The 13,829-nt window shown below is 37.6% G+C and overlaps 1 protein-coding gene across 2 annotated transcripts in view; it reads right to left on the bottom strand.

The window, feature by feature from the left end:
- Window positions 1–8,615: 8,615 nt before the first annotated feature.
- The window catches only part of Cenpc (centromere protein C), a 40,658-nt gene continuing 35,444 nt past the window's right edge, over window positions 8,616–13,829 (bottom strand). The window contains exons 18-19 of one of the 2 annotated variants that reach the window (XM_005359423.3): window positions 9,906–9,996; window positions 8,616–8,702 (exon numbers count right to left, since the gene is read on the bottom strand). In XM_005359423.3, the coding sequence (XP_005359480.1) occupies window positions 8,632–8,702; window positions 9,906–9,996 (162 nt within the window). In that variant the 3' untranslated portion in view covers window positions 8,616–8,631. The remainder of the gene's footprint in view (window positions 8,703–9,905; window positions 9,997–13,829) is intronic. The other variant, XM_026784978.1, reaches the window with a different exon arrangement.

Below are 13,829 nucleotides of genomic sequence, written 5' to 3'. Positions count from 1 at the left end.
TCCTCTTCTTACTCTTGTGTATCTTTCTTTCACTCTTACTCTGTGGCTCCCTGGGTGACTGGCCCCTGACATCCTCCTCTCCTTGTTCTCTCTTGCTCCTTCTCCCTCCTTTTCTCGTTTCTTCCTCTCTTCACAGATTTCTCCTTTTTATTCTCTCTGCCTTACAGTCCCATCTATGCTTTCTCCTGCCTTGATATTAGCTATTCAGCTCTTTATTAGACCACCAAATGTTTTAGACAGTCAAAGTAACATGGCTTTACAAAGTTGAACAAATGCAACATGAAAGAATGTAAGACATCTTTGCATCACTAAAGCAAATGTTCTACCGCATAAACAAATGTAATACCTTAAAATAACTTTCCACAATATGGGAATAGTCCAACCTATGGTAGGTGATGCTCCACATGGGCCAGTACTTCTGGGTGCTACAAGAAAATGGGTTGAATGGAGATGGAAGAATGGATGGGGAGGGGGTAGATGGGAGTTGGGGGCGGGAATGGAAGAAGAAGAGGGATGGTGTACTGGTCAGTATGTAAAATAAATGAAAAATGTTAACTAAATAAAGTTTTTTAAAAAATGAAAACGGGCTGAGCCTGGCAGTGGTGGCACATGCCTTTAATCCTTTCATCAGGAGGCAGAGGCAGAGAGATCTCTGAATTTTAAACCAGCCTGGTCTACAGAGAGAATTCCAGGACAGCCAGGGCTACACAGAGAAACCCTGTCTCAAAAAAAAAAAAGGAAAAGGAAAAGAAAAATGGGCTGAGCAAGAGGTGACAAGTCAAGCCAGTAAGCAACATTCAGTGGCTCCCACTTCGGTTCTCTCCAGGTTCTGACCTTGCTTGAGTTCCTGCTTTTACTTCCCTCAGTAATAGACTGTTCCATGTTGCTTGTTTATGGTAGTGAATCACAGAATAGAAATAAATCCTAAGAGAATAGTGAAAGAAAATTTGAAATTTTTTTTTGGAGCCATGAAGCATTTTAGAAAGAGAAAAGATGGCCATACACAATAGAAATAAATTATAAATTGCTTAGTGTTGTGGGAATAAAGCAGGAAAGTGTTCTTGAATGTGGTCAGGAAGGTTGCAGGTTTGGAAGATTAGTCAAGGAAGTTCTCATGTAAAAAGTACCCACTGAGCACAGACTAAAAGGAGGATGCAAAGGCTCATCTCTAACATTTGAGTTTGGTCAAACAGAACAGTCAGACAAGAACAAAAGCAAGGCAGTTGGAATGGCCAGCCCCCAGGAAATGTGGCACTTAAGAGGGAGTCCACAAAGATGACCCCAACTAGGACCCTGAGCATCTGTGGAGAGGGTGCCTGAACTGGCCTTGCCCTATGGTCAGATTGATGACTATCTTAGGTGTCATCATGGGGCCTTCATCCAGCAACCGAGGGAAGCATATGAAGATATCTACAGCAGAGCACTGGGCTGAGCTCCCAAAGACCAGTTGAAGAGAGGGAAGAGAGATATTATGAGCAGGGGGTTCAATTCCATGGTGGGGATACCCAATGAAACAGCTTACCTGACCCAATGGGAGCTCATTAACTCTGGCCTGACAGTGTGGGAGCCAGGATGGGACCCATGGAACCGAAATGGGCCATCTGAATGTGGGTGACAGTTGTGGCTGGGACAGACTGTGGGGTCATTGGTAGTGAAACCAGGATTTATCCCTATTGCTTGTACTGGCTTTTTTGGAACCAACTCTCTTGGGCAGGAGAATACCTTGTTCTGCTTGGATATAGTGGGGAGGTCTTGGTCCTGCCTCAAAGCAATAAAGCAATGGGCTAGACTTCGATGACTTTCCATGAAGTGGAAGGAGCATGAGGAGGGGAGGGAGTGGGGACTGGGATTTGTGGAAGCTTGCCCAAAGTAGTCTTGACAGTATTGTGACATTACATTGCAACTGGGGACCTGAATGTGTTGGCTCTGAATTTTATGCCCTGGCACTCTTTTGGATCATGGAATACCCTGTTCTAAAAGAACATAAACAGACTCAATTCCTCCAGATAGTTAGCTTAGGACCCAAAATTCTTGTATCTCTGACAACTATAAGAAAGAGGGTGGAGAACTAGGTTCACTCAAGCTAATTGCTTTCTTAGAGTAACCAGATTCTACAGGTGGCTACTGCGGAGAGACGCTGGACGCTGAGAAGTACACACAGAGTTTAGGACGTGAAGATAGGCCAGTGTGGCTTCACTGGAAATGGGGGCAAAAATAAGAGGTCTGATTTTAGGGCATATGGGAAGTCACTTTAAGGATTTGCAGCTTTTATTCAGGGCATCACAGAAAGGTAAGATGTGCCCTAGAACTCACTATGTAACCAAGGATGACCTTAAACTTCTAATTCTCCTGCCTCTACCTCTGGTGTGCTGGAATTACCGATGTATGCCACCAAGTTTGGTTTTATGTGGTGCTAAGGATTAAACTCGGGACTTTTTCCAGGCTAAGCTAGTACTCTACCAGATGAGCTATCCCACCAGCACATACTAACCTTTACTGGAGCATAGCTCAACAGCTCTATCTAAACATGATCTCTTTATTCTTTCTATTTTCCTTCTGATTATAACCAATCCCTTTTAACAGCCACAACAACAAAATCCTATGTATAATTCTAAATACCAGTGACAGGTATCACATACCTATCCTGTGTGTGTATGTATAAATACATACTATATACATATATAAATATATAGAATTTATGCATATATGGAAATTTTTCATTTTATGCACAGGAAATATAAGATACATAGCAGAAATATAAATTTTACTTGTGGAGATCTTGCATTCCTAACAACACTAAAGATGTGGAGATGTTCTTATGCTGGATATAGTGGTGTTGTCTAAAATTCCTCAGGAGGCTGAAGAAGGAAGATTAAGAGTTCAAAACCAGACTTGGTTATATAGGAAGACACTATTTCAAATAACCGGTGTGTATGTATGAATGTGTCTGCTACATAGTGTGAGAGTTTAATTGGAATTGGACCCCCAGAAGCTCATAGGGAGTGAAACTCCTAGGAGGTGTGGCTCTGTTGGAGTAGGTGTGGCCTTACCGGAAGAAGTGTTAGACGGTGAAGACAGGCTTTGAAGTCTCATATATGCTCAATCCTTACACAGTAGTTCAGACTACTTCCTGTTGTCTGCCAATCAAGATGCAGGACTGACTCACACTCCAGTGTCATGTCTGCCTGCAAGCCACCATTAAATGTTTTCCTTTACCAGAGTTGCCATGATCATGGTCTCTGCACAGCAATAGAAACCCTAAGATACCTAAGAAATCGCTTTATTTAATCTAGGTTGTCCTCCCAAATCATACACTAGTTCTCCAAGGTCCAGAAAGGTATTTGAAGACATAAACTGTCAGTTATGCATACTCCCAAGTATGTGCTCTTTCTTTAAAATTTCTAGTTTCAGTTGGTGTAACATTTTTGAAGGGTCCAGGAATAAGAACATAAAAATGTAGACTCCAAAAATAAGAATGTAGAAATTAATAAATATAAAGTTGTAAGCCTAGGAGAATGAGAAGGTTTCTGTCAGCTTAAGTTTCTTGGTAGCTTAAGAATTAACTATTATAGCCCAGTATCTTATAATTAATTCTTGTTATGCTGAGTGCAAAATATTTTGGTCTCATTTTCTGTATTATCAATTTGTTATGCAGTAAATAAATTACATAGGTTTAAAATATCACTGTTTTATTCTATGAAAAATGTTTTAGTATTATTTTTAAAAATTAATTTATTAATAAATATCAATCTGTGTATGTGTAAAAAATTAACTATTAACAGTGGGTTATTCTGCTTTACCACCCGTAGCTCTATTTACAAGGCCGAAGCATCTCTCTGCAAACTGAGAGCCTAACACCCCGGCCATCCTTGATTAACACGAATATGAGCTAAGTTAAGTCTTAGGAGACAGATATATGACCTCTGGGTTACACATTATCCCTGCCTAGTGAAAATGGTAGCATCAAAGAGGAGAGCACAGGGCTTCAGTAAACACTGCCTGGAAGTACCAAGGAAGACAATAGATTAGGTACAAACACTAGTTTAACTGAAAAACTCTGTTATGAAGATTGTAAAGTAAGGCAATCTGTATCTGAGTTTTACCTCACTATTGTAAATATTCCTTTGTTCAGATCTAATGCTTGGTATAAATATAAATATAAAATACCCTAATATAAAAAGGTGGGTTCCGAAACTGGCTTTTCCCACAGACTTACAAAATCCATCTCTGGCTGTGGTGATAAACTTTTTGTGCCCCATGGAGACTTTTCTATTTTTTCCTGGATTCTGGTTTCTGGAATAAAGTTTGCTTCTGGTTTATTAGACTTTGATGGCCTGTCCCTATCTTTGCACGAGCCCCCGGGACCCCAACAATTTTCAACTTTTTTCTTTCTTAAATTAAGTTGCAGCAGGGGAATCTAGATAATCTCTGGGTAGATGCTCCACCCCAAACCCTCCCTTGAGCTGCCTCAGTACAGACTGTGCCCCAGAGAAAGCCCGTCATTGGTGGCTCCATCCCCAAGAGCATTAAAAGCCCCCACTTTGTGGTTTCCCTTGTGGTTTCTTCAGTTTCCCCTGGGGCCACCAAGGAAAGCTTTGCTCAGAATAAACCTGGTCTATTAATTTGGTTTGATTGGTTTATTACATCAGCAGATTCTCATTAACCAGGATTTTAAACTTAATCTCAACTGGAATAACCTGTGCTGTTTGACCAACTGCCTCTCAGAGAAATAAATGATTCCTTGAGACAAACTATTTGACTCTTATTCTTCTATAGTGACAAACTAGATGGATGCATGTTTTCTAAGCAGTTCTTAACAAAAAGCTTACCGCAGACAAACTTTCAAGCATTTCACTAAAACACTTCAGGGCCTATTTCCAATTTTACTATAATTTCATAGTCACAAAGTGGTTATCTTGTGAGCATGCACATCACACGCATGACTTCTAATCTTAAGGCAATAGTTACCATCTCCTAAAAAAAAAAAAAAGCATAATATTGGTTTTCATGTCTTATACACTGAACCAAAGAGTGGAGGGCTTGAAAACTGAGAATCTTATCTCCTGTAAAATATTGTCCTCATTAGCCTTAACTCAGAACTAGTGCTTCATTGTTATGCTGGGATGTAGTTCAATTAGCACAGGGTTTAACTAGTATGCATGAAATTGAGTTCAATCCTGTGATGAAACACCAAACAACTTGGGGAGGAAAAAGTATATTTTGCTCACATTTCATCACCAAAGGCAGTGAGGGCAGGAACTCATGCAGCGCAGTAAGCTGGAGGCAGGAGCTGATGCAGAGGCCATGGAGGAGTGTTGCCTACTGGCTTGCTCAACCTGTTTTCTTATAGAGCCCAGGACTATCTGGCCACCCACAGTAGGCTGTGCCCTCCCCCATCAATCACTATGTAAGTAAATGCCCTACGTACAGACTTGCCTACAGCCTCATCTTATAGAAGTATTTTCTTCACTGAAGTTCTCTTCTCTCAAAAGACCTTTGCTTATGTCAAGTTGACATAAAACTATCCAGCATTCGTCAACGGGACACAAACACATCACTGTAAAGGTACAACCTTTCCTTTCTAATCTATTTTATTCCCAAGAACTCTCATTAAATATATAAATAACTTTAAAAGTTTTATAGTCAATACAAATTCAAACACATTAAAAATGCAGTCTCTTTAAAATATCCAATCCATTTAAAATTCCAAAAAGTTCAAAATCTTTCAGCTGTGAGATCCCATAAAAATCAAAATCAAGTTAAATACTTTCTTCAAGAGGGAAGAATCATAAAAAGAGGGAAGAATCAGGGCAAAGTCACAATCTTAACCAAGTAAGACCAAACTGGAACATATAAATAACCCAATGTCCAATTATCTGGAACTCACTAACAATCTGCTGGGCTTCTCCAATGAGCTTGGTCAATTCTCCAGCTCTGTCCTCTGCAGCAAACACAGTTTGTCTTCTAGGCTCCAGCTGGCTCCAGTACACTGCCCAAAGTCCCACCCTTCCACAATCCTCTCCAAAACATGGGTCTGTAGCAGCAACACCCATACCAATATGCTGCTATACCAACTTGTCGTCGTTAGGGTTGCTATTGCTGTGATGAAACGCCATGACCAAAAGCAACTTGGGGGAAGAGGCTTTATTTTGCTCACAGTTCCATATAACAGTTCATCATCAAAAACAGTGAGGGTAAGAACCTGGAGGCAGGAGCTAATATAGAAGTCACAGATGTTTACTACTTACTGGCTTGTTCCATTTTTATAGAACCTAGACTATCAGTCCAGGGGTAACACCACCCCTAGTGAGCTGTGCTCTCCCCCATCAATCACTAATTAAGAAAATGCCCCACAGCCTTGCCTATGGCCCCATCTTATGGAGGCATTTTCTTAGTTGAGGTTCACTCCTTTCTTAATTAGGGTTTCTATTGCTATGAAAAGACACCATGACTAAGAAAACTCTTATAAAGGAAAACATTAAATTGAGTATTTTGTTTACAGTTCAGAGGTTTAGTACATTGTTGTCAAGACAGGAAGGCAGCATGCAGGCAGACATGGTGCTAGAGAAGGAGCTGAGAGGCAGGCAACAGGAAGTGGTCTGAGACAATGGGCATGGCTTGAACATATAGGACACTCTTCCTTCAACAAGCCACACCCACTTCAAAAAGACCACACCTAATAGAGCCACTCCTTATGGGTCAAGCATTCAAGTACATGAATCTATGGGGGGTGACTTTTTGAAACCACCACACCTGCTCTCAGATGATTTTATCCAGAACAATTCCCTAGCACTACATAACACCAGGCATGGTGGCACATACCTATAGAAGCAACCATAACATCACATTTTCACGGTTGCAACTTCACTGCATAAAGCTTCCTCATATGGAAGGTACTATCTCAAAGCAGACATCTGTCATGGCTCCTACAGAATGTCCTCTCACTTGCCGTTAATGTTTCATGACATAGTAGTTATGCTGCAGACCTTTGGGTCAAGCACCACAGTCAGTTGTTTCCTGCATGTTGAATAGTTAGTGGATTTCAATAATAGTTTTCATTGGCTACAAGAAGAAATTTGTTTGATGAGGGATGAAAGCTACACTTACTTGTGAGTATTAAGTATTGAAAATACAGAAACGACCCAGGTCTAGGAAAGGTAGTGGTAGTAGTAGTTTCTCCTCTCGGGTCCTTGACCTCACCAAGTACAAAGGGTTAGGTTTACTCTTTCAGTCATGAATTCTACCTACTGAATGAGCAGGCCTTCAGTTCAATTAAGTGGTTGTTGGATCTCCTCAGGATACAGGTGCCACTAACTGAAGTACCATGCCATGCTGGTTACAGTTGTGATTTGTAGGCACTACAGCTAGGTAGGACTTCTGATTGATTACATTTCTCCCTTGGCATTGCAGTACCTCTTGGTACTGTAAGAGATAGTCTTCAGGCAAGGATTCTATATCAGTTCCAGCTTCATTTCTCTGAGTCTTGTGTCTGAAACGTGTGGCGTCTTCAGCAACAGACTCTTACCTTCAATGTACTTATTTCTCAGACTTCCACTTCTCATCTCCCATCTCCACAAGATGGATACATAAGCAAAAGCTACTCCAGGATTGCAAAAGGGAAAAGCCCAATTTTTAGGCAAATAACCCAATTCAGTCAGACTATTTAAGAACAATCCAGGCTTAGACGATTTCTGACCTCATGCTGGTGAAGTGTGTGTTCATCACCATGCAAGGATACTGGACCATTACTCACTGCCCCATGCAATCATTCAGTATTTATTGAACCTTGGGCTAAGTGCAGAAGTAATCTGCATGGCTGATGGTGGTGGAACTATTTGGGAAGGATTAGGAGGTGTGGCCTTTTTGGAGAAGGAGTGTTACTGGGTGTTGACCCAGAGATTTCAAAAGCACATGGAATTCTCAGTTAGCTCTCTCTGCCTTATGTTTATTGATCTAGATGTAAGCTCACCCTGTACGATAGTCAAGGACTCTAATCCTATGAAACTGCAAGCCACAAATAAACACCTTCCTATATAAATTGCATTGGTCATAGTGTCTTATCACATCAACAGAAAAGAAACTAAGACATTTGATAAGAGGTAAAGACTGAAATGTTTAAGGTATGAGACAAGGAAAGCCAAAGATAGGAACTAAATCAGACAGTAGAAAGAAGAGTGAGTCCCTTCTACAGAAGTGAGCATTGGCCTGATAAACTCATACTTCAAGTCTCAAAATACTGAGGCAAAAATACATAAAACAAATTTCCATTGTTTTAAATCACTTTGTTACAGCAGCCCATGGAAATTAATTCAGCAAATTTACTATAGTTTTCTATTCGATTATTTAATGACCAGTGATTTAAAATTTATATTTGGAACCAACTATTAATCATATTAATCAGTTCTTTTATAGCAAACATGTTATATTGTGGGAACAGTGATTTTGTTTTTTCAAAATGGTAATCACTAAAGGTAGTATACACATTCATGCAAAATTATGAAATGTTTACCCAGGAGTATGAAATGATTATCTAATTCAAGTTTATTCAAAACTAAATAAAAGTTTTATTTTAAAATAATCATAGTTACAAAAATTTACAATAAACAACCATTTTATACATGTATGCACCTTTCATCTCTTTATTTGAGTAAAAAGAAGACAACTTTCAACATTCAAGAGGTTTTTAATGTTGTAATGATTACCTAAAAGTAAAGTAACAAGAAAATACAATTACTTCAAGTAACAAAAAGATATATTTATTTCCATAAGGATCATTTCTTTTAAAGTATTTCTTCACCACTTAACACATACAGCATGTAATATGAAATAAAAACAATTAGCTAACTTAAAGTAACTTATTTAATTTTAATTGTACGAATCCAAGGACACAAAAATCAATCACTACCTACTGATGCAGAGAGGACATGAAAGAAAAAAATTTCCCATCAACTTCTAAGAAAAGCAGAGATAAATAAAAAATGTACACAAGAAGAGAAAACCATTCTGAAATTAGTCTTTAAATGATCTTTAGAAATGCTGTAAGTTCCTATAAACCAGGCATACACATAGTTGCACTGGTAAGAATAAAAGGTGAGCTCTTTTATAAAATAATTTTAAGGGCAAATGCTGCTCTAGAGTGTCAGATGGATAGTGTCATATATGACAGGTTTACTTGCATTAAATATTATTACTGTGACTTTCTCTGTCTTTCTAATTTCAATTAGAGATTGGTATCCATTAAAACTACTAGACTTACAAGCATCTCCACAACAGTGCTATGCACAGCAAGTACAGGGCTAGGACAGGGATGCACTCACTGAGCACTTGCCCAGCAGTAAGAAAAGGACTTCAGTTCAATTCGCAGAACCACAAGATGAAAGTATATAAATATAGCTACTACTCCTTTCATCACAATGTGAGCTTTGTAAATGTGAAGAGTTTTCTCTTTCCATTCATTTATCCCAAACTTAAAGAACAATACTTGGTATCACATTACACTGTTATTCATATTTACTGAAGGAAGGAATAAGCAAGCAAATAAATTAAAATACTTATTACTGATGACCTATAATCTTTTAATAGTACACTGGTTTGTATAGTTAAAACAATGAACTAAAAAGGGCTATAAAGTCATAGGAAATAACAATGCGGAAATATTCACTTATAGCTTGGAAGGCCAGACAACTTTTACTTAATATTTTTATTATTTAGCAATAAACATGTCTGAATTTTATACATCAAAACACTATAAATACTTAATGATAAAATAAAAGGAAAATATGTATCAAACTGTTTTGGCATCAATAACATGATGACCACTGTAGCTTCCATATTCATGGAACTATACACCAGCAACTATACAGTCATTGTAACAAAATGAATCAAAATGCTTTAGTTGTTCTTACCTGAAGGAACATAGAACGAATCACCAGTACTTATCATATATGCTGTTTCATGTAAGGTACATAAAAGGTCACCAAAGTTAACATAAAAAACCTATAGAATTAAAAAAAAAGAAATCTCAGTTCAAATTGAACCACAATTATGCTACAGAAATTCTTAAATGAAATGCAGCATGAAAAATAATGACTCCTCATGCATGTCTGTATTCTAATCTCCAGAACCTGCAAATACATCCTATGTAACAAAAGAACCTTGAGACAGACAGTACGCCTTTAATTTCAACTGAACCAAACCTAAACACACAAACCCTCAAAGATGAACTCACCCATACCACCCACCGATCCCCATACAAACACATCCAAGACACACACAGAGAGAGAGAGAGAGAGAGAGAGAGAGAGAGAGAGAGAGAGAGAGAGAGAGAGAGAGAGGAAAATGAAGCAGAAAGAGCAATTTTAAACATAAGGTTTTTGTACTCTTGCTGGTAGTAAGGAGAAGAAGGTACAAGTCAAGGAACAAAAAGCTGCCAACCTCCAGAGAAAAAATGAAAACGTCAGTCCTATCGTCACATGGGAATTGAATTCTCCCAACAATATCAATATATCTGGGAGGAAATGAACAGATTCATCCTTAGAAAAGGAAGCAAATCTGTCAATATCTTAATTCCAAACCCTTGATACTCTGAATAAACTATACAGCCAAGTCTGCCAGATGTATAACTACGCAAAATAAGATAATCAAAGGTCACTACTTTAAGCCAGTAGTACACTGTATTTTGTTAAATCAATAACAAAAAACTAACATGAATTCAATTTTGTTCATTCAATGTCATGAAAATTCAGTACTTAATCTTACAAGTAAACTCTACTAAAAATGAAAAATGTTATACATGCTCCTTCAAAGATTACATGTTTTTTGAATAACACATTTCTCAATAGGGATGAACCACAGATAAGAAGCCAAATCTGTAGGAGACTGCTCTTTCATTTCGCAACTATTCAGACCCAAATTATCATCTAGAAATTGTATTAATTACAACACTGCTTAGCCAATAGCTTAGGCATATTCCTGGTTAACTCTTGTACTGCCACGAGGACCCACTGGAAAGGTTCTGGGTCCTTCTCCTTTGGAGCTACATGGAGTCTCCTGGACTCTGCCTTCTCTATATATATATCCCTTCCAGCCTGACTATATTCTGCCCTGCCACAGGCCAAAGCAGCTTTATTCATCAACCAATAAAAGCAACACATATACAGAAGGACATTCATATCACAAATCCAGCTTGTGGGTGTGGGGGATGACAAAACAAAAAGCCCATCTCACATATTTTAACATCAAGAATAAGAAAAAAAATAGGATAAATTTACTTTTTAATTATGTTGGCTTCAAATTCAAAGATGGCTAACTTCCCGGTTTATTTATATGTAGACAGTTATCTATTTTGGAGGCCACTAAAATAAACATAAAGTATCCAAATTTTATGATGTGCCTACTGTTAGGTTTATCATCAAATTTTGTACTTTGAAGATTTATTCCCAATTTGATGGTATTATTGTGGAGCCATCATGAAAGAAATTGATGCCCTTAAAATTACACCAGAATATTCTCCCCCTTTCTGTTTCTACCCTTCCTCACTCTACTCCCCTCCCATCTGCTTGCCCTTCTCTCTCTCTTCTTCCCCTTCCCCCACATCTCTTCTTCATGTAAACCAGGAAGTATGCTTTCAACAAACACATCTCAGCCTCTAAAACTGAGAAATAAATGTTCATTTTTGGAGACACTAAATCTATAGTATTATTATTAATCTAAGGCACCCTTCAAGAATATTTTGCTTCAGATAATATACCTGTTTTAAAAGTGTGAGGCACAGAGATTAGATAAGCTTCAAAAGTCAATGAAATGACAGAACTGGGATTAGGATTGTGCACTCCAACGCCACAACTCACATTCCCAACCTCTACGAAAGGATAGCTCTCTAAATGAAAAAATGTTCCTCCAAATTTTTTTGAGGAACTAGAAAAGAATTTTTTTAATTCTTATGTCATCTAAAACTCTGCTTCAAGTAGAAAAGGTGAATTTAGAAAGTCATGCATATATTTCTAGATCATTTTCCTTATCTGATCAGCTTAGCTCTCTAAGCACACCTCTTCCCATTTTTGCCAATATTTAATTAAGATAATTTTTAATTAAATGAGAAACAGCTCTACATAAAAATCAAATGAGAACATTCAAATAGCTAATATTTGGATATCAGAGTGACAACTAATAGGGAAATAAGAGTTACAAGCTATCACATTACCCCACAAAGAATGATTATTATCAAAAAAAAAACTAAAGATAAAAAACGCTGGTAAGGATACGGAGAGAATTGAATGTTTCTATTCTATTGGTGGAAATGTAAGTCACTGCATGCCTTATGGAAAACCCCACACAGATATCTCAAAAATTAAACCACAACTAATTATTAATGACCTAGCAATTCCTCTAGTGGATATATATGCAAAGGAAAAAAAGGAGTCTATCGAAGAAGTGCCTGAGGCTCTAATGTCTACAAAACCCAAACACTAGAAATAACCTAAGTGCACACTGCCCAATAGGCAGATACAAAATGTGATACATATACAGGATGGAATAATATTTCATAAATGTATTATCGTTTGTGACATCAAATAAAACAAGAGATCTTTATGCTAAGTAAAATAAACCACCAATGAGAAAAGACACTCCCTGTAATATAAAAAAGTTAATCCCAATGGGTACTAAGTTACAGGTAGAGAGACAGAAGCAAAAAGCTCTGACACACAATAAGGCTACAACAGAAAAGAATACTCTGTACATTTTTAAAGCAGTAAGAAACATCTTTTTTTTTATTTATTTTTTTTTTTTGAGATTACAATTACAACATTTTTCCCTTCCCTGTCCACACTTCAAACCCTCCCATATACCCCTCCTGCTCTCTTTCACATTCATGGCCTTTTTTCTTTGTTATTACATGTACACATGTACATCTATGTACACATATATTCCTACATACAGCCTGCTCAGTCTGTATGTTACTTGTGTATGTCTTTAAGGCTGACTATTTATATTGGATAACCAAAAGCTATGCTCTTCCCTGGAGAAGTCTGTTTCTTGTGCTCTCAGAATTCCTTAGTTGCCTTTAATTCTTTGTATAGGATTAAGGCCTCATGGATCATCCCCAATCCATTTTTACCACGAAGAAATGATAAAACTTCAAAAAATAGGTATATTTAACTTGATTTAAATAGCTTACAATGTTATCACACATGCATCAAAATATCACATTACTCTATGTATTGCTTTTTAACTCCGCTGAAAAATAATAAAAATTAAACTAAATATGCATGATTCAAATATATTATAAAACACATTTTTGAGGGGCTGGAGATGGTTTAGGTGGTAAACACAAGCATGACGACCTGAGTTCAGATCCCTAGTACCACAGTAAAATAAAAAAAAAAACAGGTAGCATAGTACATGCCTATAACACCAGTAAGTGCTTGGGTGGTGAAGACAGAAGGGTCGTAGGGTATCATCACCCAGCCAGGCCAGCCAATTGTTGAGCTTCAGATTGAGTAAAAACTTTATCTCAAAGAATAAAGTAGAAAAGCAACTGCTATCAACTCCTGATTTCTACATGCATACGTATACCCTACCCATACACATGCACCCACTACCAACACACAAGCACATTGACACACAAAAAAAGAATTTGATATATACAAACAGAACAAAAGGGCAAAGCTGCCTGTCCAATATAGTCTATTTCCTTCATTACTTAATATTTGAGAAGAAAGCTTAGCATAGATAATTTAAAAGGACTAAAAGATTAAGTCCTTTATATAGATATATATAACCACAATACTGTCATCACTAAAATTAACATTCAAAAATTTCACTTATGT

Source organism: Microtus ochrogaster, linkage group LG1 (genome assembly GCF_000317375.1).
Source record: "Microtus ochrogaster isolate Prairie Vole_2 linkage group LG1, MicOch1.0, whole genome shotgun sequence".
NCBI lineage: Eukaryota > Metazoa > Chordata > Mammalia > Rodentia > Cricetidae > Microtus > Microtus ochrogaster.
This window is presented reverse-complemented; position numbering and strand designations above follow the sequence as displayed.